Raw genomic sequence first — 27,425 nt, 5'->3', positions numbered from 1 at the left:
TCACAAATAGAAAGCTTTTGTCAGAATTGTTCCTCACCATTCCTTAAATGAGATCACTGTATGTAACTGAGGTTTTTAGTCTTTGATAAAAAGTCATTTTATACACTGAGTATAACCTGTATAGCGATTGAGACAACAAGGAATGATGGGAGATTTCAGCTCTGACAACTGTAGAATTGACATTGGCCATTACACATGCTGTAACTCCTCAGTCTAAGATAATAAAGCAATGTTTTGTAAAGTTGGTTAACTTTTCATGTACCGTACATTTATTTTTTATGTAATTTGTTAAATAATGTTCAGCATTGAGAATATAAACGGATTATCATCATTGTATATTGTCCATACTGTGACTCTTCACACTGGGGAGTTTCATTCAATAGACTGTACCCATTTATATCTACAATATTTCGGTGACTGATCAAGCTCTGTGCTTGAAACTAGAATATGCAAATTGTCTCTTCAGAGAGGAAGAGAACTAGAACTCTAGTGCCACCTACAGGAAGTAGCAATCCTAAAAGTCAATAGTGACCCTTTAACGAGCCTTGTCACATGACTTGGGATATAAGCCAGAACCAGAAACTCCATTTTCTGTACCCTGAAACAGTGTCTGCAAATTGAGTTTCTGGCTTATATCCGAAGTCATGCGATAAGGCTCGTTAAAGGGTCTCTATTGACTTTTAGGATTGCTACTTACTCTAGGTGGCACTAGAGTTCTAGTTCTCTTCCTCGCTGAAGAGACAATTTGCATATTCCCCATAGGAGAATTGCGGCTTTAAAAGTCTCCTCACCTGACATGCTTAACAAGTCACTCTACGCAAGGAGAAATGTTACCCCTTAGATACTGAAACTAGAATGACTTGTGAATAATTAAGCTCCTCTACGTCCTCTTAGGTTTTGGAAAAGAATTATTTGAGTCTGATCTAGACAGGATCATGCCGCACGTGGAAGCCGCTATGGACATGGTTCCCGTGCTTAGAAATGCGGATATTATCAACATTGTTTCTGGACCTATAACATACTCTCCTGATATTCTTCCAATGGTTGGACCTCATCAAGGTGTCCAAAATTACTGGGTGGCCATTGGGTTTGGGTAAGTAATTTAATTTATTCATGTCTGTACATTTTGAAAACTTTCCTTTGGTGGAAAAGTTTTAAATAATCTTAAACTAAACTTCTACTGCATACATGTAGACTAAACTAAAATATCAAACTACATCCAACAAGGTCAGCAGAGAAATATAGTTGCGTGAGATGATCAGCTTTTAGAAAAGCAAAATTCATGTTGTTTATGCTTTAAGTGTCTACATGAGAATGTATTAAATTATCAAAGGTAAGGCAGGACGTATGTGTATCTTGTGTTTTACATACAGTTAAAGTGGTTGGCCAATACTTTTTTTATTGATGGCCTTTACTTGGGATAGGCCATCAATATCTAATCGTTGGAGGAGCGACACCCGGCACCCCCACCAATTGGCTGATACCGGCGCCGGACAGAAGTGCTCAGATGCTGCTGGATTACATAGTGTTCTAATGAATAGGGGGTGAATCTGCAGTACCAGGACGCGGCCACTATAGAAATGATCGAGCTGTTGTGTTCCTGCAGCATCTGAGAACTTCTGACCGCCACCAATCAAATATTAATGTCCTATCCTAAAGATTGGCCATCAATAAATAAAAAAAAAAAACTAGAGGCGAACCACTTTAATGTGGCTATACACATTGGATCGAAGTTGGTTGATTGTTGAACAACTGTTGTACAAACTTTCCGCCAACACATTTTTGTGGACGTATTCTGTTGTGCCCATGTATGTTCGATTACTTCAGTTGAGTAATGGTTGACTTCAGTTATTTAAAGGGAATCTGTCAGTGGAATCAGCCCTCCTAAGCCATCTATATGGGTAACACCCCCTTTTTTTTTAAATAACCTCTGGAGGCAGATTCTCATACAGATCTGGGTCCGGCCCTTAGATCTGAACAGCTCATTTACATATAAGAAAAACATGGATTTCCCTGGAATAAGACGTTGGATCAGAGATATCAAGGTATCATTTTATTCAGCTTCCTATGACCTACATGCCCATATAGACTACTTGGGGGGGGGGGGGGGTGATCCTATTGGCAGATAACCTTTAACCAACAGGTCCAGCAGCAATCTTTTTTCTTGAAAGATAAAAATATTGTGGAGACCTTCTTGTTCTGGCGAAAAAAGAAAGCCTGATTACAGCTGGAACTGTTTGTTAAATCACTTAAGTCAGTGTGAATGGATCTGTTTTGGCAGCACGGTGGCTCAGTGGTTAGCACTGTAGCCTTGCAGCGCTGGGGTCCTGGGTTCAAATCCCACCAAGGACAACATCTGCAAGGAGTTTGTATGTTCTCCCCGTGTTTGCATGGGTTTCCTCTCACACTCCAAAGACATACTGATAGGGAATTTAGATTGTGAGCTCCAATGGGGACAATGATGATGATTTATGTATGTAAAGCGCTGGGAATATGTTAGCGCTATATAAAAAGAAAGCTCTTTCACCCATGTCACCTCAATGCATTCTGCCACCTGTGACTAGAGAGCAAAAATGTCAAAAGCGGGTGACTTCCATGGGCCAGGCTTCATATGAGATTGTAATTTCTATTATTTATTGCAAAACGGAAGTATTGCAGTACATAGTATAGGTGATCAAACAATCGAAGTTTCAAGTCCCCTAGGGGAGCTAAAAAAATAGAGTAAAAAGTAATTACCGGTAAAGTTTAAAAAAATATTTTGAACACAAAAAGCATAAATATTTAAATCCAATTTCTTTTCTGCATCCAAAAATTAAAAAAATAAGCATTGACTGTATCACCATATCAGAGTCTGATTTATCAGCATATAAAATTATATGACCCTAAAAGTCAAAACACCAGAATCTCCATTCTTTGGGGGATCAACGCAGCTCCACGAAAAAATGCAATACAAAGCGATCAAAAAAATGATATGCACCCCAAAATGGGGTACAACCAATAAAAACTACAGATCACCATGCAAAAAAAAACAAGCCCTCTTGAAGTACCATTGGTGGAAAAAATAAAAAAGGTTACGAGGTTTTGAAACTGGAAACAGAAACCAATTTTTTTTTTTTTTTTTACACCTTTTTAAGATTTTTTTTTTTAAAGAAACCAGGATAATAGAAAAAAAACAAGTACAAAAATAAACTTACAAGTTTGGCACCGCCATATTTGTACTGACTTAATCATGTTTCCAGTTTATTGTTGCTGCATTGTTAATGCGTAAAAACGAAACTCAAAAACAATGGCACAATTTGCGTGGTAAAATGAATAAAACAAGCCCTCATATGGCTATGTTGATGGTAAAATAAAAAAAGAAGTTACGTTTTTTTGGGGAAAGGAGAAAAAAACAAAAACGCCAAAATGGAAATTGGCTATGTCATTAAGGGGTTAATGTGACTTCCTCTACATTTTGGAAGTTGCAGGTATTGTGTCCTCAAGACAGCACATCGTGGTCTCTGGTGATCTGGACAGTTATTATTGTTAGATTGTAGATCTAGATAATCATCCCATGTATATCGACAGCCTAGTATCCAATAGTAAGTGTGTATAATGTCTGAGCACAAGGCGTGCTGTCCAGGAAATAGTGGAGAATGGGAATAGGAGGCTTCAAGCCTATAAATGTGACCACTGATAACACATATAATGGTATAATAATCGGCGGTATGGTTTCAGGTATGGTATCATTCATGCTGGTGGCATCGGCAAATTCTTGAGTGATTGGATTCTTGGTGGAGAACCTCCTTTTGATCTCATTGAACTGGACCCAAACAGATATGGAAAATGGACAAGTACAAAATACACAGCACTGAAAGCAAGAGAGTCTTACGGATTCAACAACATTGGTAAGCCTTTAATCTACAATTCTGAAGTTGGTGTATTAAACGTTGGTCAGGGTTATTATTTAAATAAATGATATTCTTTGTAAAATGAAAAGTTATACAATTTTCTTGTAATATACTGACAATCCTCAATATATCTGATTGCAGTTATTCAACAGAATCTTTCTTTTTTTTCCCCTTACCCATGATGGCACCTGAGAGAGAGGAATTTGCCCCATCACTGGAAAGGAAGCCAAGAGCAATAAATAAAAAGGGTACTCCCACTTCCTCCTTCAGTGGTTTTTCTGTCCTTCAGGTGGAGGAGTCTTGAGTACTCGGCTGGAGCAGCTATGGATTATGGATCACCCTTGGGGTTCTCTATAGCGGCGTCTAACAAGAATCGTACATTAGCCTAGATGGGCACTGAAATGTCATTAGTTTGGAGAAAGCTAGATTTCATGCCTCCAGTACCCTCTGTCTCAATTTGATATTTGGCCTACAACATCATGGTTATATGGAGCCTTCGTCCTCATGGTTGGTGCCGGGCTTGTGCCCTCAGGGTTGATGGCAGCCTAGTGTTAGTTGCATGGTCAGCTGTCTGATGTTTAGCTGCGGCCTTGTGTTGGCTGTACTGTCTGCGGCCTGGTGTTTTAGTGACTCGCCCCCTGGGCCATGGGGCACTCGGATCCGGGCAATAGGGGAACGATGGGGGTAGTAGTGGCGACCCGGTCCGTGGCTCAGGGTGGTCAGACCAGTGGTAGTCCCTTTATAAGTTTTAAGTGATGTCCGACTACGCCACCCGTGGATTGCGGTTATTAGGAACCGCTGCTGCAAGGCAGACCGCTGGGGCTGATGATGTATGCAGCTGGGATAGTGTGACTCCCCACGGGAAGAGTGCGGCCCCAGGGCAGTATAATGGAAGATGGGGTTGATGGTGTAGGGCGTCCCAGTACCGTTAGTGCTGGAGGAGCAAGGAGCACGCAGACAACAGGTTGCAGTCCAGGGTCTTTACTAGAACAGGTGAACTGACCCACAAACAGTCCCGGCTAGGAGGGGACCTGGATGTCTGAGAGCAATTGGGAAATTGGCCCTGGTCAGGGCCAGGGTGTAGGCCTACCGTGCTCTCTGCGCTCCTTCTGGCTATCTCCTCCTGGTAGGGTAACAGCCCACGGTCCCGAGCTCACCGTGTATTCTCGCCTGTATGGCCTGCAACGTGGGTTCCTTTCTGCTCCCGGCCTGGTACGGCTTTGCTGGTCCCTTCTGTCGTGGCAGAGCCTCCGGGCTTCTTAGGCCAAGGAACATACAGTCCCCTGCGGACTGGTTATCTGCTGCAGGACGTGGAATCCTCACAGCCTCAGACTCCAAAGTCTGGTAAAATGGAGTTCTTTGTCTGCCCAGACAGGCTCACTTCGCCTCTTGTCTCTGGCTTGTGGCTCTCCTACTGCCACACTTCCTCTTAGGGTGCAATACAACTGTCCCTCTCTGCTCTGGGACACTTCTCTATCCAGAGACAGGTTGTCCGGTTCTCCCTAACCCTGCCCCCAGTTCCAGCTTTTATAGGGGCAGCCTGCTCCCCCTACTGGCCTGAGACAGGAGGTATTGCATGCTAATGTTCCCCTGACCAGAGAACCTCCCCCTTGCTCTCAGACACAGCTTTATTATATTTGTGGCATCCAGGCCAGGGTGACTCATTCCCCCCTAGTAGAATTTAGTACTCCGGGACTAAACAGTAAACAAAGACAATATACATGACTATAAAACATTAGTAGACAAACGACGCACAGATTGAGTTCTTAAGCTCACAGTGTGGTCTGTGACTGGGTGTCCATATCACCAATACAACGGGGAGCCTTAACCAGGTGGGGGTCTGTCCTACCCCAAGTCCTTTACAGTCTTAGTTCATTCCTTGGTCAGGCTCCGAACGCAGTCCATACAAAGTCCCGGTTATTAAAAGTCCATAACCTTTGAGTCCGTACGGTGACTGCAAGAAACTGAAATACACTATTAATAATCATGCTGGTAACTTGGCAAACCTTTCAACATTTGGCAACAGGGTTATTTACAATTTTAGTGCACCCTATATTCTCCAGCGAGCGGGTATCTGCCCCTTTGTGCTCCTGGTTGACCTGCGTAACCCACTGTCTGGTGGTGGACCGACCTGGCTTTCCCCACTAGCGTTAGGGGTACAGCTACCAGCTGGACTTACAGGCAGGGCAGGCAGCTGTCTGCGGGTCCTTTGGCTTACCGCAGGCATGGCAGGCTCACTGTCAGCAGAGGGTTGACTCTCCTGGGCTGCTGGTACAGGCTCTTCTGCCTCTGGGGCTGCTTGCTCTTCTTCACCTTCCGGCTCTGGTGTAGGTTGTTGCTGAGCCGGTTGCAGGAAATGCAGGACGGGTACCACTATGGCATCGTTTATTCGAGTCCAGGACTGAGGAAACTCTCTCCGAGAACGGTGCTGATCATTTCTTCCTTGTCCTCTTCGGGTTCAAGGTCACTTTGATCCTCTTCTGCACTACGGAGTTGCTCGGGACATCTTTTGAGGTGGTCTCTGGAGATGGTACTAGTGGTTTCTCCTCCGTCCTTGGTGATCACGCACACCTTTGGGTTGTCATGATCAGACTGCAGTACGGTGTTGGGTTCCCTTTCCCACTGGTCGTCCAACTTGTGAAGCCTTCTCTTTCGCTTCAGGACCTGCTCACCAGGTTCTAGGGGACCAGCAGGGGCGTGTTGGTTGAAGAGTTTTTCTTGCCTCTCTCTCACCTGGGCCAGGCTCTTCTCCACACTCTCCTGTACCTTCTTGTACTGCAGTTGCCTTTCCGTATCCCAGTCCGCATCCGGGGAGGTGTCCTGAGGTGTTAGGACTCCCATCTCCAGGTCTACGGGCAGCTTACCTGGTCTAGCTCGCATCAGGTAAGCCGGGGTGCAGTTTGTAGCATTCACCGGGATATGATTGTATAAGTTTATCAGGTCCGGCAGTTTTTCTGGCCACAGGCTGCGTTCCTCCTGGGGCAACGTCTTCAGGAGATCAATGACTATATTGTTCATTTTCTCACACATCCCGTTGGTTTGTGGGTGGTAAGGCGTTGTCCGAATCTTCTTACAGCCATAGAGGTTGCAGAACTCTTGGAAGATTTCAGCCTCCAACGCTGGACCCTGGTCTGTCAGGACCTGTTCCGGATACCCGTGTGGACGGCAGAAGTATTGCTGGAAGGCTCTGGCCACTGTTTGGGCTGTCAAGTCCTTTACCGGGACCACCACTAGAAAATGGGAATAGTGGTCCACGATCGTCAGGGCATAGATGTATCCTGACCGGCTTGGAGCCAATTTGACGTGGTCCAGAGCTACCAGCTCAAGAGGCTGCTGGGTGACGATGGGCCTCAAGGGTGTCTTCTGGCTGGCACGGTCCTTCCTCCTTAGGTGACAAGGGCCACAGTCTCTGCACCACTTTTCTACAGCCCCTCTCATGCCGACCCAAAAGAACCGTCCTCTTAGCAGGAACTCCAGTTTCTTCCAACCGAAGTGCCCCGCTCTGTCATGGTAAGCCCCCAGGACCATAGCTACATCCCGCCTTGGGACCACGACTTGCCAGGTCAGCTCATGTGTCCGGTGGTTGACAATCCTTCTACACAGCTTGCCTTCGTAAAGGAACAGCTTGTTCTTCTCTTTCCATAGCTGCTTGGCTTCCTCTGGAGCATCCGGACCTAAACGGGCGTCTTCCTGGGTCAGCAGATCTTTAACCAGGCGGACTGCAGGGTCACTATCTTGGGTCTCGGCCCAGCAGTGGTGAGGTAGGGGGTTGATCACAACGGTGGTTAAATCTTCCTCCTTCACGCGGTGGGAGTATTGAGCGGCTCCGTACCGGTGAAACGCGGGGAGTTCTACCTCCTCCAGCTCCTCTGGGTCTTCGTTACCTTCTGGTAAATGAGGCATTCTCGATAGGGCTTCAGCGTTGGCATTGGTTTTGCCTGCCCGGTACTTGATCACGAAGTCCTAATTGGAGAGACGGGCCATCCACCGCTGTTCCAGGGCACCCAGTCTCGCATTGTCCAGGTGTGTCAATGGGTTGTTGTCCGTGTACACGGTGAACTTTGCGGAGGCCAGGTAATGCTTGAAGCGTTCCGTTACGGCCCACACCACTGCCAAGAATTCTAGCTTGAAGGAGCTGTAATTCTCCGGGTTCCTCTCGATGGGCCTCAGCTTCCGACTGGCGTACGCGATCACCCATTCTCTGCCCTGTTGGTTTTGCGACAGTACGGCTCCCAGTCCCACATTACTGGCGTCTGTGTGGAGAATAAAAGGCTGGCCATAATCAGGGTAGGCCAGGATCTCATCCCCTGTGAGGGCCATCTTCAACTGGCGGAAGGACTCCTCTTCTGGTTTATCCCACTTGAAGGGTGGCTTTTGGCTTCTGGACTTAGACTGTCCTATCAGGAGGTCCTGCATAGGAGCTGCCATCTTAGTGAACCCGGGGATGAACTTTCGGTAGTAGCCTACCAACCCGAGGAACTGCCTCACTTCTTTGATGTGCGAGGGGCTTGGCCAGCTCTTGATTGCCGTGACCTTGTCAGGGTCAGGGGCTACTCCTTCCACACTTACCACGTGCCCTAGGTACTGGACCTTCGGTTTCAACAGGTGACACTTTGATGGTTTCACCTTCAGGCCATAGCCTTCCAGGGCTTCGAACACCTCGGCCAGGTGCTTTAGATGGTCCTCGTAGGTCTTCGAATAGACGATCATGTCGTCCAGGTAAAGTAGGACCGTCTCGAAGTTTCGGTGCCCTAGACAGCATTCCATCAGCCTCTGGAAGGTCCCTGGTGCGTTGCAGAGCCCGAAGGGCATACAGTTGAACTCGCTCAGTCCCATCGGGGTGGTGAAGGCGGTCTTCTCCTTGTTCAGCCTCTGCCACAGGAACCTGCCAGTACCCGCTAGTAAGGTCCAAAGTAGAAAAGAAGTTAGCTGATTTTAGTGCGGCTAAAGACTCCTCTATTCTAGGCAGCGGATATGCGTCTTTGTGGGTGATACGGTTGATTTGTCTATAGTCCACGCACATTCTCATGGTGCCGTCTTTCTTTTTTACCAGAATCAGGGGGGGCTGCCCAGGGGCTACAGCTATCTCTAATGACCCCAGCTTCTTTCATTTCCCGCTGCATACCCTTGGCGTTCTGATAATGTGCAGGGGGTACAGGCCTGTGTCTCTCTTTTATTGGTGGGTGGCTCCCTGTGGGGATGCGGTGTTCTATCCCTTTTACTCTGCCGAAGTCCAGCGGGTGCTTACTAAAGACTCTCTCGTACTCCTGTACCACCCGGTAAACTCCTTGTTTTTGGTGCAGGGGAGTGGAGTCAGCACCCACATGGAGTTTCTGGCACCAGTCCTCCTTTTGTTTCTGGGAGCCATTACCCTCCGCCTGTGGAGATGTAAGCAAAGGCTCCACGGCCCTGATAGCTTTGTGTTCGACAACACAGTTTGGCAAATGTAGCGTACCTGGGTAAGTGTACCTCTCTCTCTCCAATGTTGAGAATGCGAACGGGCACCCTCCCATGCCGGACATCAACCACCCCCCGGGCTGTCAAAATGGTGGGCCTGCTGTCCGAGTACACGGGTTCTACCATGGCTTGGTAGTCTCTACCTCTCAACCCGATTGCAGTCCGACACCAGATCATCATTTCACTTTTGGGAGGCATGGAAATGGGGAATGGGTCACTCATTCTTACGCTACCGATCTCACCACCAGACAGTTCTACCTGCTGCCGTCTCATCAGGGCTTTTATCTCCTTGTTGAGGACTCTCTGTTGGCTGGAACTAGCATTCACCGCCGCCTGTTGTAGAATTACAATTACCTCTGAAAGACAATTTTCAATCACGTTAGTACCCACAGTTATTTTAGGGTGACTTTCACGACGGTCAATGTCCACAATAATCACTCCCTGTGCCGGTAGTTCAACTTTACCAATTTTAATGGTCATCTCCTTGAACCCCATCTGCGGCACGGGCAAGCCATTACTGGCGATGATGCTCAAGTCACTGTCTGGATACCGTGTTATATCAGCATCAGTCCAATACTGCTTAAAAAGTACATAAGGGATAGTGGTTATTTGCGACCCGGTATCCAGCAAGGCGCTCATGGGGATACCGTCCAGCACCACGGGTAAAACCGGGCGTCCCCCAACGTACTTATTACGCCAATTGTAAGGGCCTGGTGATCTTATGCCTGGGGGTTGGCCCTCTGCCCAAGGTTGGACCAGTTTAAATTACAGTACCTGGAAATGTGTCCGGGCTGGTTGCATCGATGGCAAATGGGCTGTCCATCCTCTGCGTAGCGGTCTGTGGGCGCCACGGGACATCCTCCGGACTTGAAGCCAGCTCGATGGGTCTTGACGGGTCCACTTGTAACGCCTGGACAGTCCTGGTCAATGCCGCGACGCTCCTGGACTTGGTGATGCAGATCTTTCGACGGGGCTTGGTTCAGGGCCTGCGCATCGGCCTCCACAGAGTCCATAGAGGAGGGCGCCGCCTCCTGGTGGTAGGTGAGAGCAGGGCGCCGGGGGTTTATAGCGCCACTTGTTGCGGGTTCACGGAGCACCCTTATGGCCCTGTCCTTGAATTGGGCAAAGGTCAGGTCAGGGTTCTGGAAGAACATGAGGCGCAGCTGGGTCCTGTGGGCGCTAGACAGCAGACCTTCTATGAACTGCTCTGTTAGTAGCTTATCCGTATCCTGCACTCTGCCAGGGTCAGCTTGTTGGATGGCTCTCAAGGTTTCCTGCAAATTTAGGGCATAGTCTCTGATGATGTCCTGTGCCCGCTGCTTACATCCATAGTACCGCATTTTAATTTCAGCGGAGGTACGGGTATCAAAGGTACCTCGCAGCCGGGCCAGAATGTCCTTCACAGTCCTTTTCTCCTCAGCGGGCCATGACTTTACCTCCCGCTGGGCTGCGCCAGTTAACTGCCCTGTTAGTATGCTAACCTTCTGTTCCTCTGTCAGGGGGTAAACTTGGATCAAACTGTACAGCCTGTCCTTAAAATCAGTCAGGGCAGCCAGGCCGCTCCAGGGATGTAGGGCAGGCAAAATGGCATCACCGCTGCTGCAGCTGCGCTGGTGGTAGTGGGCGCCTCTGTGTCCGACATCTTCCTCCCCCCTAGTTAAGCGCGGCCTACCTTCCGACGATCCTCTTCTGTAGGCCGCGGCTCCGCTGATGCTGCTCCGGACGAGGACCTTGGGTCGCGTCCCGGTGATGTCAGCGTCTCTCTCTCTCCCTTCCAGGACCTTGCGCAGCGTCGGTGCGTGCGGCGGAGCTTCGGGTCTCGTGCGGTTTGGGCGTCCACGCCCCTCTTCTTCCCGCGCGGCGTCCTGAAGATGGCGTCCGATGGCGGGAAAACAGCTGAAGATGGCGGGAGACGGCTGAAAATGGCGGGAAACGGCTCCGGATAGCGGGAAACCTCTTCTTCGGGGACGTGTACAGTCTTTTTCAGGCACGCAATACCCGTTTGTGGCGGGTTGGTTACGATCCTGCCGACTACGCCAAAGCTGACTCGCCCCCTGGGCCGTGGGGCACTCGGATCCGGGCAATAGGGGAACGATGGGGGTAGTAGTGGCGACCTGGTCCGTGGCTCAGGGTGGTCAGACCAGTGGTAGTCCCTTTATAAGTTTTAAGTGATGTCCGACTACGCCACCCGTGGATTGCGGTTATTAGGAACCGCCGCTGCAAGGCAGACCGCTGGGGCTGATGATGTATGCAGCTGAGATAGTGTGACTCCCCACGGGAAGAGTGCGGCCCCAGGGCAGTATAATGGAAGATGGGGGTGATGGTGTGTAGGGCGTCCCAGTGCCGTTAGTGCTGGAGGAGCAAGGAGCACGCAGACAACAGGTTGCAGTCCAGGGTCTTTACTAGAACAGGTGAACTGACCCACAAACAGTCCCGGCTAGGAGGGGACCTGGATGTCTGAGAGCAATTGGGAAATTGGCCCTGGTCAGGGTCAGGGTGAGGGTGTAGGCCTACCGTGCTCTCTGTGCTCCTTCTGGCTATCTCCTCCTGGTAGGGTAACAGCCCACGGTCCTGAGCTCACCGTGTATTCTCGCCTGTATGGCCTGCAACGTGGGTTCCTTTCTGCTCCCGGCCTGGTACGGCTTTGCTGGTCCCTTCTGTCGTGGCAGAGCCTCCGGGCTTCTTAGGCCAAGGAACATACAGTCCCCTGCGGACTGGTTATCTGCTGCAGCATGTGGAATCCTCACAGCCTCAGACTCCAAAGTCTGGTAAAATGGAGTTCTTTGTCTGCCCAGACAGGCTCACTTCGCCTCTTGTCTCTGGCTTGTGGCTCTCCTACTGCCACACTTCCTCTTAGGGTGCAATACAACTGTCCCTCTCTGCTCTGGGACACTTCTCTATCCAGAGACAGGTTGTCCAGTTCTCCCTAACCCTGCCCCCAGTTCCAGCTTTTATAGGAGCAGCCTGCTTCCCCCTACTGGCCTGAGACAGGAGGTATTGCATGCTAATGTTCCCCTGACCAGAGAACCTCCCCCTTGCTCTCAGACACAGCTTTATTATATTTGTGGCATCCAGGCCAGGGTGACACATTAGCCTGCTGTCTCTGCCTCATGGCTTGGCTTGATGTGGTCTTCGGCCAGGTAGAACTCTTGATGATATGCATTACCATTGGGCTATGTGGCTTTGCCTGATTAGTCAGCTGACTCATGGCTTTGTAGGTCTGTTTTTTCACTACTGCTTCACAATGTGTTGGCTTCTACCTTATCTTTCTTGCAGTTCAATGCTGCTGAGCTTGCTGAAGGATGAGTACCAGATGATACAGGGGTCTGTTATAATTAAAAAGGGGGCCAAAATGCAGTTCTGCAGGAGTCTGCTGAGTCCAACAGTTATCCAGTCTATCCCTTCCATTTGATATGTGCATATTGCACTAAATCAAATGTAAGCATTGTAAGCCCAGTCATTTCTCCTATATCTCCTATCTCCTTAATTTGTCCTTCCAGTTGGATTAGTTTTGTAAGGACATGGGTTTGCTAAATAGACTAAAACCATTGTATGTCTGTTTGATCTTTCTAGCCTAGAGTCATAAATTGAACTGGTCTGCATTTAATTGGTAAACCATCTATGTCCCAGTTTATGTGCCTAGTTGATGTTGTAAAATGGACGTGGTTGAGGTAAACTAAATTAAAGCAAAGTAAATCCAGTTAATCTTCCTAGTCTAGAGTCCTAAAATGGTTTTGTCAACATTTAGGTTGATAAACATCCATATCCCAGTTTATCCTCTTAGTTGGAGTTGTAAATTTGACATGGTTGCGCTAAACCAAATAAGACCATAGTAAGTCCAGGTAAACCTCCTAGTCTGGAGTCAGAAAATGGACTGGTCAACATTTAGGTTGATAAACATCTATGTCTCAGTTTAGCCTCGTAGTTAGAGTTGTAAGATGGACATTGTTACGTTAAGATGAGAAAAACCATAGTATGTCCAGTTAATCCTCCTAGTTGGAGTTGTAAGGTGGATATGGTGATGGTAAGCTGAATAGAACCATAGTATGTCCAGCTAATCCTGAAAGCTGGATTCATACAATGGACTGGACAACCTTTTAAGGTGATAAACATCCATGTCCTAGTTTATCTTCCTGGTTGGAGTTGTAGGTTGAACATGGTTGGTTAAACCAATTAAAACCATAGTAAGACCAGTTAGTCTTCCTAGTCTGGAGTCCTAAAATGTGCTTGTCAACATTTAAGTTGATAAACATCTATGTCCCAGTTTATCCTCCTAGTTGAAGTTGTAAGATGGGTGCACTAAGCTAAATGAAACCACAATAGTCCAGTTGATCCTACTAGTTGGAGTCATAATATGGACTGGTCAGCATTTAGGTCAGTAAATATCTATGTTCCAGTTTATCCTCCTAGTTGGAGTTGTAAAATTTACTTGGTTGTGATGAGGTGAATAAAACCATTGTAAATCCAGTTAATCCTGCTAATCTAGTCATAAGGCAGGTTTTGTGGTCATTGAATTATTAAACCTTCAATGTCCTAGTCAATCCTCCTAGTTGGAGTGGTAAGATGGACATAATTGCACGAAGTCTGATGGCACTATTCAAAATCCTAGTCTGCTCTCCTGGTCTGGAGTTGTAAGTTGGACTTGTCGGTATTGGGTACGTAAATCGTCCATATCCCAATCTATACTCTTTGATGGAATTGTATGACGAATGTGGTTACACTAGATCTGGCAAAATATTCCAAGCCCGGTGAATTTTCCCAGTTGGAGTTGAAAGAGGGACACATTGAAATTAAGTCGGTGAAGCCATTATAACCAGTCGCTATTCTTGGTTTGAAGTCATAAAACTGGTAAATTGGGCAGAGTCTTGTGGTACCATTAAAAGTCCAGTAAGTGCTCGATTTGGAGTTATAGGAACTGCAAGTCTGAAATCAGCCTATAAACGGAAGATTCAATGGATGGATTAAAGTATCTCCTAACCTGTCAGACTCCTTTAGCGATGGATGAATGTCTTTGCTAGTCTAGATGAATACCTTGGGATTTAGATAATACTGTTCTGATTACACAAGAACATGATGAGCACCCATAAGGTACATTGTTGAAGGTGTAGGGTTTTAATACCTTTGGATTAAGACCATCTGAGCTTTGACCAATGCCATGCGAAATTAGAGACTAAGGGTTTATGAAAAAAAAGGGGGGGGGGGAAATGTGTATCCCCTGCTTTTTTTTAGTTTCATAATGGTTATTGCTTGGTTTCTCAGTCTCTTTCTTTGCCTGAAGACTAATCTGTTTTGCATTCGACCTTTTCTACTAACAATCTTCATGGTTGGACTATATTCTAAGCATCAATTGAGGTTGCAGAATTGATGCCATTATAGAACAGAGTACCTTTGGAGATACTAATCCTTCGGTTTCTAGAACCAGGTCGGCATACTTTAGTGCTCAATCGTCACTTGATGATACAGAATTTAATGCCTGTTTTGAACCCATAATGGGTTCTTGTTAAAATTAATTTTCAAATTGCTAATGAATTAATTATGTTCTACTGTCATAAACACTAGAAGGGTTTCTTTAAAATTCAAGATCTTAGCCTTAGGGGGCCATATTTTAATATAGAAATGTGAACAATATTCGGATTAATGTTAAATAATTTTTTTTTGATCAGGTGCAGTTGTTTGGCCTGTCAACCCACTTGGAACCCTACTCTAGGCCTTGTTAGGCTTACCAGGTTCATTGGATCACTTGACTTCTGCTTTCTTTAACATACAAAGTTTTAGTTCCGGTTCCTAAATACTTCAGTTGTCGGTTAAGTGGTTTAACAAGTACCAAAGATCTAATTAAATGCAGGAAAATAACCAAGCATACATATAAGGAAAGTCAATAAATATAGATCCTCTCCTTTTGAAAAAAAAAAAAAAGTTCTGAATTATGGTAACTTGTTCAAATTCTTCCTTATCGGGTCTGATGTCTCCAGTGAGTTTGTGGACACTGCCTGTGCTCCGAATCAAAAAAGTTATTTTCTAGATGGAAAATTATCTAGCACTTTCACTATCTGTTTTCCTTAAGCACTATCAGTTAAACCAGGATATTCTTGGGATCTTTTTTCAGGTCTAAGATCTTACAAGGAGTTCTCCCTCCCTATCAGAGGATTTCTTTATTATCATCTTTCAGGTGCTGTCATGGGTGAGGGGTGAAGTGATAATTACTTACCGGTAATTTTCATTTTCCTGAAACCCATGACCGTTCTCCTTTTTATTCCATCCCTCTGGCTTGTGGTTCATGAGGTTTTGGTCTTTCTCTCCTCAGAGTGAAGAATGAGCTTGAGTGAATGTATAAATTATAACAAGAATATGGATGAAAATAAATTTAGGTGACTCTTACTTGAGTTCTTGGAAACAACTGAAAGAGGAAGTGGGAGTTTTCTTTTTATTTTATACTCTTGGTTTCCTGTCCAATGATAGGGGGAGATTCCTCTCTCTCAGGTGCTGTCATGGATTTCAGGAAAATGAAATTACCAGTAAGGAAATATATTTTTTTAAATTCTAGCAGATAAAAATCTGTCATTGTCTTGTGATGAACGCACAGGTTTAGGGCTGATTACAGTAAGGGTATGCTCACATCAGCATTGGAGGCTTTTTTTTTTTTTTTTATAACTGATATTTTTTCCAGTAAAGTGATAGCCATCATTCTGAATTTCAACATGTCTGTTCCTTTGTTCCCGTGGGAGATGAGAGGAACCTGTCAGCAGCTTATTCCCCTCTTCCCATTGAGAACACACATTTGGATAAGCCCATCATTCAAGTGGGCAAAGAAGTAATATAGTCATCTTATAAAGGTTGTCTACTCCTTCTACTTACAAAACCTATGACTGAAGCAAAATGAACATATGCCCTGCTGTAAGGCAGTAAAAAGCAACAGTGCATATAAATATCATGGGGTATTTTAGTAAACACCGTATTTATCATCAAAAAAAGCGTAAATGTGGCGCCCCTGAGGGTTCAGTCGCCACAGGGGTACTGCACCTCAAAATGAGGTGTGGTATCGCCTCTCCAAGGTAAGGATGGAGCACCACACAGGACCCCAACCAACACACTCAACACTACACCACTCCAGTTCTGCAGGGGGCTTAAAAAGCACCATAGTGCTGCCCCATTCTGGAATGGAGGAGTTGGGGGGAACCAAAGTTAGGGGGAACTAAGTAGTGAGTGAGGGTGGAGGAAGCACTTTACTTTAGCACTTAATAGAATCATATATAACTGGAGGCCATTTTGATAACCGGGTCTTTGGTCGTGGGTCTTTGGGACGGCAAGTCAGCGCAAAGCTGCAGCCGGCTGAGGGGTCCCAGTCTCAGGCCTCAAGACGGGAGGATTGGGGCAGAGTCATACCCGGCTCTGTCCCCGGTCAGACTCCACCCAAGAAGACCCAGGAGGGGAGCAGAGGAGTTAAGCTCCACAGGCGAAAGGATTTCAGGGGGTGCGGACGGAGCGGAGTCGCCACCTGCATACCTTATTCTGGCCCAGCCAGAGAGACCCTGCCGCAAGAGGGGGTACCGTTCCCCGATTATCTGACTTTGCACTTCACGTCTCTGTCGGAAAAGTCTGGAGGCTTATGTGGATCCCAGGGGGATATGGACGGAGCGGAGTCGCCACCTGTATTCCTTAATCTGAGTTCATCCAGAGGGACCCGGCCTTACGCCAAGTTCTAACCACTAGTAACCAAGAAGGGCACTCAGTCGGTCCGGGAGCTACAAGCTACCCACCAAGGACATCGCAGTACCCTTACGGGACACAGTGGGGGACACAACGTGGGAAAAACTTCACAAGGAGAGGAACACTTTACAAGCGGGGGTCCTGTCAAGCGCTCCTGAACTACCTTGAGTGTGCTGAACCCCACCCTGGCGGCCGCAGCTCGCCGGGTGACAGCAGAGAGAAACTCTGGGCTGAGAAAGCACTACCGTGAGTAAAGACCTGGATGACTTCAAATCCTGCCTCTGTCTGTTCTTTCCTCCGTGGCTCTGCACCCGCCAGCGCTCTGTTCTGCATTCCTTCTCATACGCTGCCCTGAGGCCCCGCTCCACCTGTGGGGAGCCGCACCAACTAAGCTGCCTGATCACCGCCCTCAGAGGACTGTAGCAGCGCTGGTGAGTCTCACCAGACACCACGGGTGGCGTCACGAACTTTCCCTTTTCCCTCATTATTCCTTGCTTTTAAGAGTGACCCCAGGGTACGGCCCCGGGAGCCGGCCACCGCGGCATCACCCAGCACCATCAACAAGGCCCGGGCGCCGAGTCGTCCCCATTCCCTGGGCGCGTCATAAAAGCCATCCCACCAGCGACCAGGTGTACCTAGTCGGGATGGTCCTAACCTCTAGAATTAAAACTTTACTATTTGTCAAAAACTACCGTAATGTGAAAAAGGGTCAAGCAGGACGGGGCCTGACTGTGGACACCCAGTCATTGGAAGCTATATAAACTTAATACACAGCTCAAAGAAAGGGAGGCCAAGCACTTGTTGGCACTGAGTTTAATAAACTAAAGCAAAACCAAAAGAAATTACCTGGAGTATAAGTTAATATACATGCATGTTCACACTGGCCATTAAACAGACAAAACCTAAGATAGAAACAAAATGAGCATATACCCTGCTATAAGTAAGTAAAAAGCAATAGTGCATATAAGTAACATAGGGCACTTAGTAAACAGTTTTTGATCAAAAAAAGTGGAAAAGCCATCCTACCAGCGACCAGGTGTACCCAATTTGGACGGTCCTAACCTCTATTATTAAAACCTTACCATGTTCCAAAAAATGACCTCAATGTGAATAAGGGCCGAGCAGACTCCAACACGTTGCATGTATGCAAATTTATACTCCAGTTAATTTTTTTTCGGTTTTATTGCTTAGTTTAAAAACGGGCCCATCATGGTTCCACATACTTGCCTAATAAATCAATCCCTCTCTGGTCTCCTGCCTTCCTCTAGCTGTGGGGTTCATCAGTTGACCAATGCATCCAATAAGTAGCCATTAGTTGGCTGCAGCAGTCACATTCCGTCCAAGCCAGGAGAAAGAGCCTTACGGCTTAGACGGAATGTGACTGCTGCAGCTAACAAGTGGCAGCTGATTGACTGCAGTGGTCACCTGAAGCTCGTAAAGCTTTTATTACAACATTTGATTAAACTTGGATATTTAAATAATAATTTACATGTTGTAAGTAGTAGCTTAGAGGGGTTGTCCGGTTTTCTGATGAAAGTCTGCAATCACTCTGTGACTGCAGACTTCTCAATCCTTACTGTGTACACACCATGCATTGTCAGGATTCTCCAGTATTACCAGTGAGACCTCAATTCACTTGTATTAAGCAAGGATGAGCACGTCTAGTTTGAATGTTACCGTAAGGATGCAGATTGCATACTTGCGGTTATATGACTGCTCGCTCTCTCCAGCACTATTGAAAAATCCTGACAGCATACTGTGCGCACAATGAAAGGATTCACAGTCTGCCGTCACATGGAGTGACTGCCAGCTTTTGTCAGAAGCTCAGACAACCCCTTTAATAGCAATAGACAGTGTAATTATTCGTCTAAAAGCAAATTAAAGTCTTGCCCCTTTAACTTTTAACAGAAATTTTTAAAATTGGTTGGAGAGAGCTCCAAAATAATCACTTGATTGAAGAAGTACCACACACGTCCGGCTGAGCACTTTGCACAAGACGTTTAGAAGATCCAATTTCCCACACATCTGTTTAAAAAAAAAAAAAACCTTAGGTTATGTCCCTCGTCTCTCATGTCAAGGTCGGGTGCATCTTTTGATAAAAAAAAGAAACAATCTGCAATGTTCAGAGCGCCCAAATTGTCATTTTCTATACTCATACACAGCTCCAGATGTAAAACATGGACTTCTTCTTATTTCATCACATAGTTGGTTATCCTAAGGAGGAAAGGTTTGCAGGAAGACCAACCGAAAGAGTCAGTGGCGTTTATGAGGAGCTGAAGACTAAATGCTCCATGGGCTTCCATGCGGGATGGGAACAACCTCACTGGTTCTACAAGCCCGGAGATGATGCTGAATACAAGTAAGTGTAGGATGGATGTTTTTACTTATACTAAAAACCTTCAATCTGAGAAAGTGTGGTGTTGTTGTTGTTGTTGTTGTTGTTGTTGTTGTTGTTGTTGTTATTATTATTATTATTATTACATAGTTATATAAGTTATAAAAAAGACCAATCAAGTTCAACCTTTCTCCACCAATGATAAACTCTTTATCACTAAATTATTTGTAACCCATCATGTCATTTGTGCTGAGGAAATCGTCCAGCCCTTTCTAAAAAGCTGTTATAGTGTCTGCCATCACTACTTCTTGTGGTCGGCATTCCACAGTCTGACTGCTTTGCCTGTAAAGAACCCTTTCCTATATAGTTACTGGAATCGTCTTTCTTCCATTGAATATCACATTCATCCGGATACCGTATTTTTCGGACTACAATACGCACCGGACCATAAGACGCACCCAAGTTTTAGAGGAGGAAAATAGAAAAAAAATTGAAGCAAAAAAATGTGGTCATGGTGCACGGTTATGGGGGAGGGGCTCTGCTGCTGACACTGTTATAAGGGTAATGTCCCCCAATTCTGTACTAATATTACCCATCCTGGTATATATATGGCCTCCCCTTCCTGTTATACGTTGTCCCCATCCTGGTATACATGGTTCACCATCCTGGTATACATGGCACCCCTCATCCCCCATCCTGGTATGCATGGCACCCCTCATCCCCATATGCATGACACCCCTCACCCCCATATGCATGGCACGCCCATCTTGGTATACATGGCACCCCCATCCACATCCCCATCATGCTGCACACAAAAAAAACAAACTATTCTACTTACCTTCCTACCCTCTGCTCCAGCTCTGCGCCCTGTTCTGCTGCCAGCAGCTGATCTCAGCGTGTAAGCAGCACATGATATCACTGCCATGCGCCCTCACACGCTGAGATGAGCTGCCAGGATAGTCACTGCTCTTCGGGACTATGTGTGAGGGGAGCAGTGACTATTCATTCACCTTAATAGAGCGCACATTGTCAGCCGCAGCCGCCGCTCCTGCAGCGGCTTGGCAATCACGTTTGCCCGCCATTTAAGAGCATGAATATTCACTACTCCCCATTCACAGCCACAGCAACACTATTTGGACTATACACATTCGGACTATGAGCCGCACCTGCCACTTTCCTCCAATATTTTGGAACAAAAAGGTGCGTCTTATAGTCAAAAAAATACAGTAATACCTAACAACCTCTATGGTTTCAAGTTATATGGATTGAACTATACATTAACAGCTGAACATAAAAAGTCAATATAATAAAGAAAGTATCCAGCTCACCATTGCAGTCCGGAGCTCGGACAGTGTGCTTGCCCAGAAGGTACAAATTGGAAGTGAAGAAAGTAAGTCCAGCTCCACGAACAAGCAATCCTCGTTTATGTGGTGTGTAGATGCAAAATTGATGGCAGGTAAAACCTTTGTAGTATCTACCCGTTTCAGGTACTCAAGGCACCCTTAGCCATGAGCTCCTGAAACACGTAGATGTTACGAAGGTTTTACCTGCCATCAATTTTGTATCTACACACCAAATAAATGAGGATTGCTTGTTCGTAATGCTGGACTTACTTTCTTCACAAACAAATAAAATCCAGCTGACTCACCACCAGGTGCACGGATCACACGCTCTGTGACCAGTAATGAAGAGAGGTGAAAAACATCCAGCTCCCACGATCCAATAAAATGCCGTAATGGCTTTATTAAATAGTCTATAGAAATTGAAACAGACAGAGGGTACCACACATAAATTAACAGGTATCCTAACCTTCACCTTGAACTTAGCATGTAGCCATTCTGTATTGTTTGGGGTATTTCAATTTTTAGTTGCAATTACTGTGGGGAAAATAAGTATTTGATACACTGCCGATTTTGGAAGTTTTCCAACCTACAAAGAATGGAGAGGTCTGTAATTTTTATCGTATCGTACATTATATGATTTTTACATAATTCATTTGCATTTTATTGCATGAAATAAGTACTTAATGCAATAGAAATACAGAACTTAATATTTGGTACAGAAATCTTTGTTTGCAATTATAGAGGTCAGATGTTTCCTGTAGTTCTTGACCAAGTTTGCACACACTGCAGCAGGGATTTTGGCTCACTCTTCCATACAGATCTTTTCCAGATCTTTCAGGTTTCGGGGCTATTGCTGTGCAACTTTGAGTTTCAGCTCCCTCCAAAGATTTTTTTTTTATTGGGTTCAGGTCTAGAGACTGGCTAGGCCACTCCAGGGCCTTGAAATGCTTCTTACGGAGCCACTCCTTATTTGCCCCGGCTGTGTGTTTTGGGTCATTGTCATGCTGGAAGACCCAGTCACGACCCATCTTCAATGCTCTCACTAAGGGAAGGAGGTTGTTGGCCAAAATCTCGCGATACATAACTCCATCCATCCTCCCTTCAATACGGTGCAGTTGTCCTGTCCCCTTTGCAGAAAAACACCTCCAGAGTATGATGTTTCCTCCACCATGCTTCACGGCTGGGATGGTGTTCTTGGGATTGTACTCATCCTTCTTCTTACTCCAAACATGGCGAGTGGATTTAATACCAAAAAGTTCTATTTTTGTCTTATCTGACCACATGACTTTCTCCCATGCCTCCTCTGGATCATCCAGATGGTCATTGGTGACCTTGCTTGCCCTGCAGGATTTTAATCCATGACGTGTGTGTTACTAACGGTAATGTTTGAGACTGTGGTCCTAGCTCTCTTCAGGTCATTGACCAGGTCTTCCCGTGTAGTTCTGGGCTGATTCCTGACCTTTCTCAGAATCATCCTTGCCCCATGAGGCGAGATCTTGCATGGAGCCCCAGACCGAGGAAGATTGACAGTCATCTTGTGTTTCTTCCATTTTCTAATTATTGCATCAAGAGTTGTTGCCTTCTCAACAAGCTGCTTGCCTATTGTCCTGTAGCCTATCCCAGCCTTGTGCAGCTCTACAATTTTGTCCCTGATGTCCTTAGACAGCTCTTTGGTCTTGGCCATGGTGGAGTTGTTGGAGTGTGATTGATTGTGTGGACTTTTATACCGGCAACGAGTTCAAACAGGTGCAATTAATACAGGTAATGAGTGCAGAGTAGGAGGGCTTCTTAAAGAAAAATGAATAGGTCTGTGAGAGCCCGAATTCTTGCTGGTTGGTAGGTGACCAAATACTTATTTCATGCAATAAAATGCAATTTAATTATTTAAAAATCATACAATATGATTTTCTGTTTTTTTATTGTTTTTTTTATTCTGTCTTCACTGGTGAAGTGTACCTACGATAAAAATTACAGACCTCTCCATTCTTTGTAGGTGGGAAAACTTGCAAAATCGGCAGTGTATCAAATAATCCCCCTCCATCACCAGCCTATACTTAGCCTATAACAATATTTTATCGCCTTGTATAGTTTTTTACATTATAAACTTAAACTTCACTTATATAGAGTACCTTTCAGCTCACCCCATATGTCTGTTTTAGTAACTACCTGTATTGCTTATAAGATAATAATTCTGAAGCTTTTTTTTTTTTTTTTTGCATTGTGCAGTTCCAGTGGAACAAATAAATTGAGTGCTTCCTTAGAGTAACACTTAAAACACTAATTCACCACGGATCAAAGGTTGTCACACTATGTAGGGACAACACAGGTAAAGCCAACTTTACGCCTTAGATAGAAGTAGGTTGATTGTTGAACAACAATTAAACGAGGGATCGTCTGGTGAACGATCATTACCCCAATGCAGTCAAAAACATTTTAGTCCATATTTGCCTTTACAATTGTTCAAACTGGCCACATATGTTGTATCACATCGGGGGAGGGATGAAGAATCTTTCAGGGAGCTCTCTTAGAGAATTCTAGTAACTTTTTTTTCAACTATGGAATTTTTTTATTTTTTATTTACAATGATAGTTTATGAATGATGAGCAAAAAATATCATTCATTGTTAACTCTTAGTCAACAAATAACCATATTAATTGAAATTATTCATTTTCATCAATATTAGTCTAATGTACATGACCACCTTTAACAGAGAAAACAATGTTCGGACAAAACCTGCTCCAGAATTGTTATTTCATAAGGGATTTACATATTTAATAAACCCGACAAGTCAAAAGAACAACAAGCTGCTGTAAATCTACAAACTAGTGTAACTTACATTGTCGGGTATGCTTAACAAATATCAGAATATTTATTTGTACCTTTTAACTTGATTTTCTTTTAGTCTGACCAACCTGCATTATTATTATCATTTTTTTTACTGAAGTATAACCCTTGAAAGGGGAGTTAATCATGCAAATTGCTTCTTCAAAGATGAAGAGGGCTCGAACTCTAGGGCCACCTAGTGGAAGTAACAATTCTAAAAGTCAATATTGACCCTTGTCATATGACTTAGAATAAAAGCCGAACCTGAATCTCAATTTGTAGACGCGTTTCAGGATGTTGCCCCTCCTCAGTGCAAAGCAAGTGATCTGAATTTGCTGTATGGGTTGTAAGGGGAAGGGGTAACCTCTCTCCTTGTGGAGTGTGACATGCCTTACACCCCAGTGCAAGGAGACTTATAGACCATGCAATGCTACCCTTCCCAGAGGTGCATTGCATGGCCTGCACGTCTCCTTTCACTGGCATGTCACTCTACAAAGTGGGAGATCACAACAATATTCCAGTTCCAAACAAACATTTGGAATCTTGTTAATATAGATATCATAGTCCAGTTTGCTTCGATGGGTTCTCTAACGTTAAAAAGAAATTATTTTTATTTTTTCCCCAGAAACAGCAGCACTATTGTCCATGGATGGGGTTTGTTACTGAACCTCCGTCCCAAAAAATTTCTAAAAGAGTTAATAAAATTTTCAGGGAAGCTACACATTATCTACAGGTATCCTTTTTGGAGTTATTTATTTTTTATGTTTTGTGTATTTTTCTAACTTTTTTTTTTTTTTTTTTTAGACCTAGTTTTCGTAGGACAAACTGGTTTGAACCAGTGAGGCGAGAATATAAGCAGGTGATGGAAAAGGTCGGAGTGATTGACCTGACACCATTTGGCAAGTTTACTGTGAAAGGGAAGGACGCAATCAAATTATTGGACCATCTTTTTGCAAATACAATTCCAAAGGTTTGTAATGAAGTGGGAAACCGTAACTATTATATTTATAGGTAAATGTATATTTCACTGGCTATTTATTAAGTGAAAAATGTACTAATCTAAAATACAATGGGAAAATCAATCTGCATGTTATTAAATTCTCTTCAATTAATTTACCGGCAAATGAAATTGTGAATTTATTTGAAAATCTTGAACGTGGTGGATTTGTACCATCCTTCCAATTATAAAATACAATGCACATAATATGCAAATTGTCTCTTCAGAGATGAAGATGATTTGAACTCTAGCGCCACCTATTGGAAGTAACAATGCTACAAGTCAATATCGACTCTTTAACGAGCCTTGCCACATGATTTAGGACTAGCACCAGACTATAAAACACACTAGACTACTGTGTACTGCAATTGTACTTTCACACCAGCTATTACTGGACGTGCTGTCTGTCGAGCATACGGATAGCACACTACCTGAAAATAAGCTACGCTCCAGCATTTTTTTTATATCAGTGGTGCCACTAATGTAAGTTCCCTGCATATAGTATTATACTTACATTAGTGGCACCACTCCAGCACTGAAATAAAAAAAAATGCTGGAGTGGTGCTTTAAAGGTATTATGTTAAATCTACTGTAAATTAATTAATTTAAAGAATTCATGTTGCCTGTGGTTAAGGGATAGGTTCCCTCATGACAAATGGCTATGTTTTAGCTTAAAGTACTAAGGCACTTGAGAGTAATACAGTTTAGAAATCACTAGGGAATGGGCAGAAGAGTCAGTGGGGCGGCTCCACCAGATTAATTTTTCTCAGCCAGTTTGATTGTTAGGTCTCTTATTATTTGTGTATAAGCGGAGACCCGTCAGTCATGTCCAGCAGAGTGGGGAGTACACCATTTAATCTTCTTATCCATGTCATTTTGTAAGGATGGTTTCTCTGAAGAGCTATAGCACTTTACAGTAAAAGCTAGCTGTTTATAATGAGAGAGCCTGCCCATGTTTCCTGCTGCTTCACATAGCCTGTATCGCCTTGTAAAGGGGTTGTCCTGTCTTCATAGAAAAGTCTGCAATCAGTTTGTGACTGCAAACTGCCAAATTGTGACAGTATGCAATGAGCACACTTGTCACAATCCCCCATATTCCCCCTGCAAATCATGGGTGGTCATGCGATTTGCATATTTGCAGTGACAAGCTGACTTGTCTCATCCAGCTTCTTTCAATAGAATAGAATTGAGCGCCAGTATGCAAATCATATATAAAATGCGGTCGAGTGACTTCCCAATTGCACGGAGCTTACAGTGAAATTATGACAGTGAGCACATCGCACACTGTTATGATTCAGCAGTCTGAGGTCACATAGAGTGATTGCAAAGTTTTGTTACGAAACTGGACAATCCCTTTAATGCCGTGGAGGATTTTTCTGTCATTTCTTAAATAGTATTGGTTCAATGAATCCTCCTATTTTCTGCATACAGCTCCTATGCAGAACTATAAATACAGAAGCAAAACAAACGACGTGGTTTTATCCTGTAGTCGTTTTCCCTACCATCACCTTATCATATATTTGGTACATTTTCAACAAGTAAGAGGCAGAGAGAAGGGACCGTGACTAAAGGAGATGACTACATAAGGTTTAAATGCCATCTGTAACCATGGAAAAATATATCGGTGTAGGAGCAAAAAAAAACAAAATACGGGGAGTCACAAAGTTACCATGCCACGTTCTGGCACCTAGCCTTTCTGAAAGGCAAAGACACTGGCTGGTGCATGTACAGTACGATAGGCCTCATCTGTGGACCAATTACAGGGTGGGTTTGGTGGCCATCGTTCGTCCTGGCAATCTACTTAACTTCCCTGTGTACAACCTCATGTGCCAGCTAAATTTTGTAAAGTAGTTAATACAGATGAGGATAGGGCACAGCTACAGGAGGATTTAGATAAATTGGGGAGTTGGGCCAAAGAATGGCTAATGGGGTTCAATGCCGATAAATGTAAGATCATGTACATGGGAAAGAAAAACAGCAGTCACCCATACATATTAAATGGGAAACCGTTGGGGAAATCTGACATGGAGAAGGACCTGGGTGTCTTGGTTAACAGCAAATTAAATTGGAGTGCCCAGTGTCAGGCAGCAGCTGCGAAGGCAAATAGAGTCATGGCATGCATCAGAAGAGGAATAGGGGCATATGATGAGAACATTGTTCTTCCTCTGTATAAAGCGCTGGTAAGGCCGCACTTAGAATATTGTGCACAGTTCTGGGCTCCGGTGCTCAGGAAAGAGATATTGGAGCTAGAGAGGGTACAAAGGAGGGCGACTAAGGTAATAAAGGGAATGGAGGGACTAGAATACCCAGAGAGGTTGTCAAAATTAGGCCTATTTACGTTGGAAAAGAGAAGGCTTAGGGGAGACCTCATAAACATGTATAAATACATCAGGGGGCAGTACAGAGATCTCTCCCATGACCTGTTTATACCAAGGATGGTGACAAAGACGAGGTGGCACACTATGCGTCTGGAGGAAAGGAGGTTCCTGCACCAGCATAGAAGGGGATTCTTTACGGTCAGAGCCGTGAGACTGTGGAACTCTCTGGGAGAGGAAGTGGTGATGTCCAACTCACTTAATGAGTTCAACAGAGGCCTGGACGCCTTTCTTGAGAGCAATAAAATTACATCTTATGCTTAGTGATAGTTAATTAATCCAGGGATTTAATCTGACTGCCAGATTGGCGTCGGGAAGTGAACTTTTCCTCAATGATGTAAATTGGCCTATACCGCATGGTTTTTTTTTGCCTTCCCCTGGATCAACGCTGCGGAATAGCTGCAGTGCACAAGAAATAGGCTGAACTGGATGGACGCTTGTCTTTTTTCGGCCTTATAAACTATGTAACTATGTAGCTATTGTGTATTCCCTGTGCTA

At 44.8% G+C, this 27,425-nt stretch overlaps 1 protein-coding gene across 2 annotated transcripts in view; it reads left to right on the top strand.

The window, feature by feature from the left end:
* The window catches only part of DMGDH (dimethylglycine dehydrogenase), a 112,318-nt gene that overhangs the window by 65,081 nt on the left and 19,812 nt on the right, over positions 1-27,425 (top strand). For both annotated transcript variants that reach the window (XM_073680178.1, XM_073680177.1), the window contains 4 exons: positions 895-1,093; positions 3,718-3,887; positions 19,260-19,413; positions 24,360-24,525. In XM_073680178.1, coding sequence (XP_073536279.1) covers positions 895-1,093; positions 3,718-3,887; positions 19,260-19,413; positions 24,360-24,525 — 689 coding nt within the window. The remainder of the gene's footprint in view (positions 1-894; positions 1,094-3,717; positions 3,888-19,259; positions 19,414-24,359; positions 24,526-27,425) is intronic.

The sequence above is a fragment of the Phyllobates terribilis genome, unplaced genomic scaffold (assembly GCF_046119375.1).
Source record: "Phyllobates terribilis strain yellow unplaced genomic scaffold, ASM4611937v1 Scaffold_1__5_contigs__length_1240528914, whole genome shotgun sequence".
NCBI lineage: Eukaryota > Metazoa > Chordata > Amphibia > Anura > Dendrobatidae > Phyllobates > Phyllobates terribilis.
The sequence above is the reverse complement of the archived record's forward strand: the minus strand, read 5'-3'. Positions and strand labels throughout refer to the sequence as shown.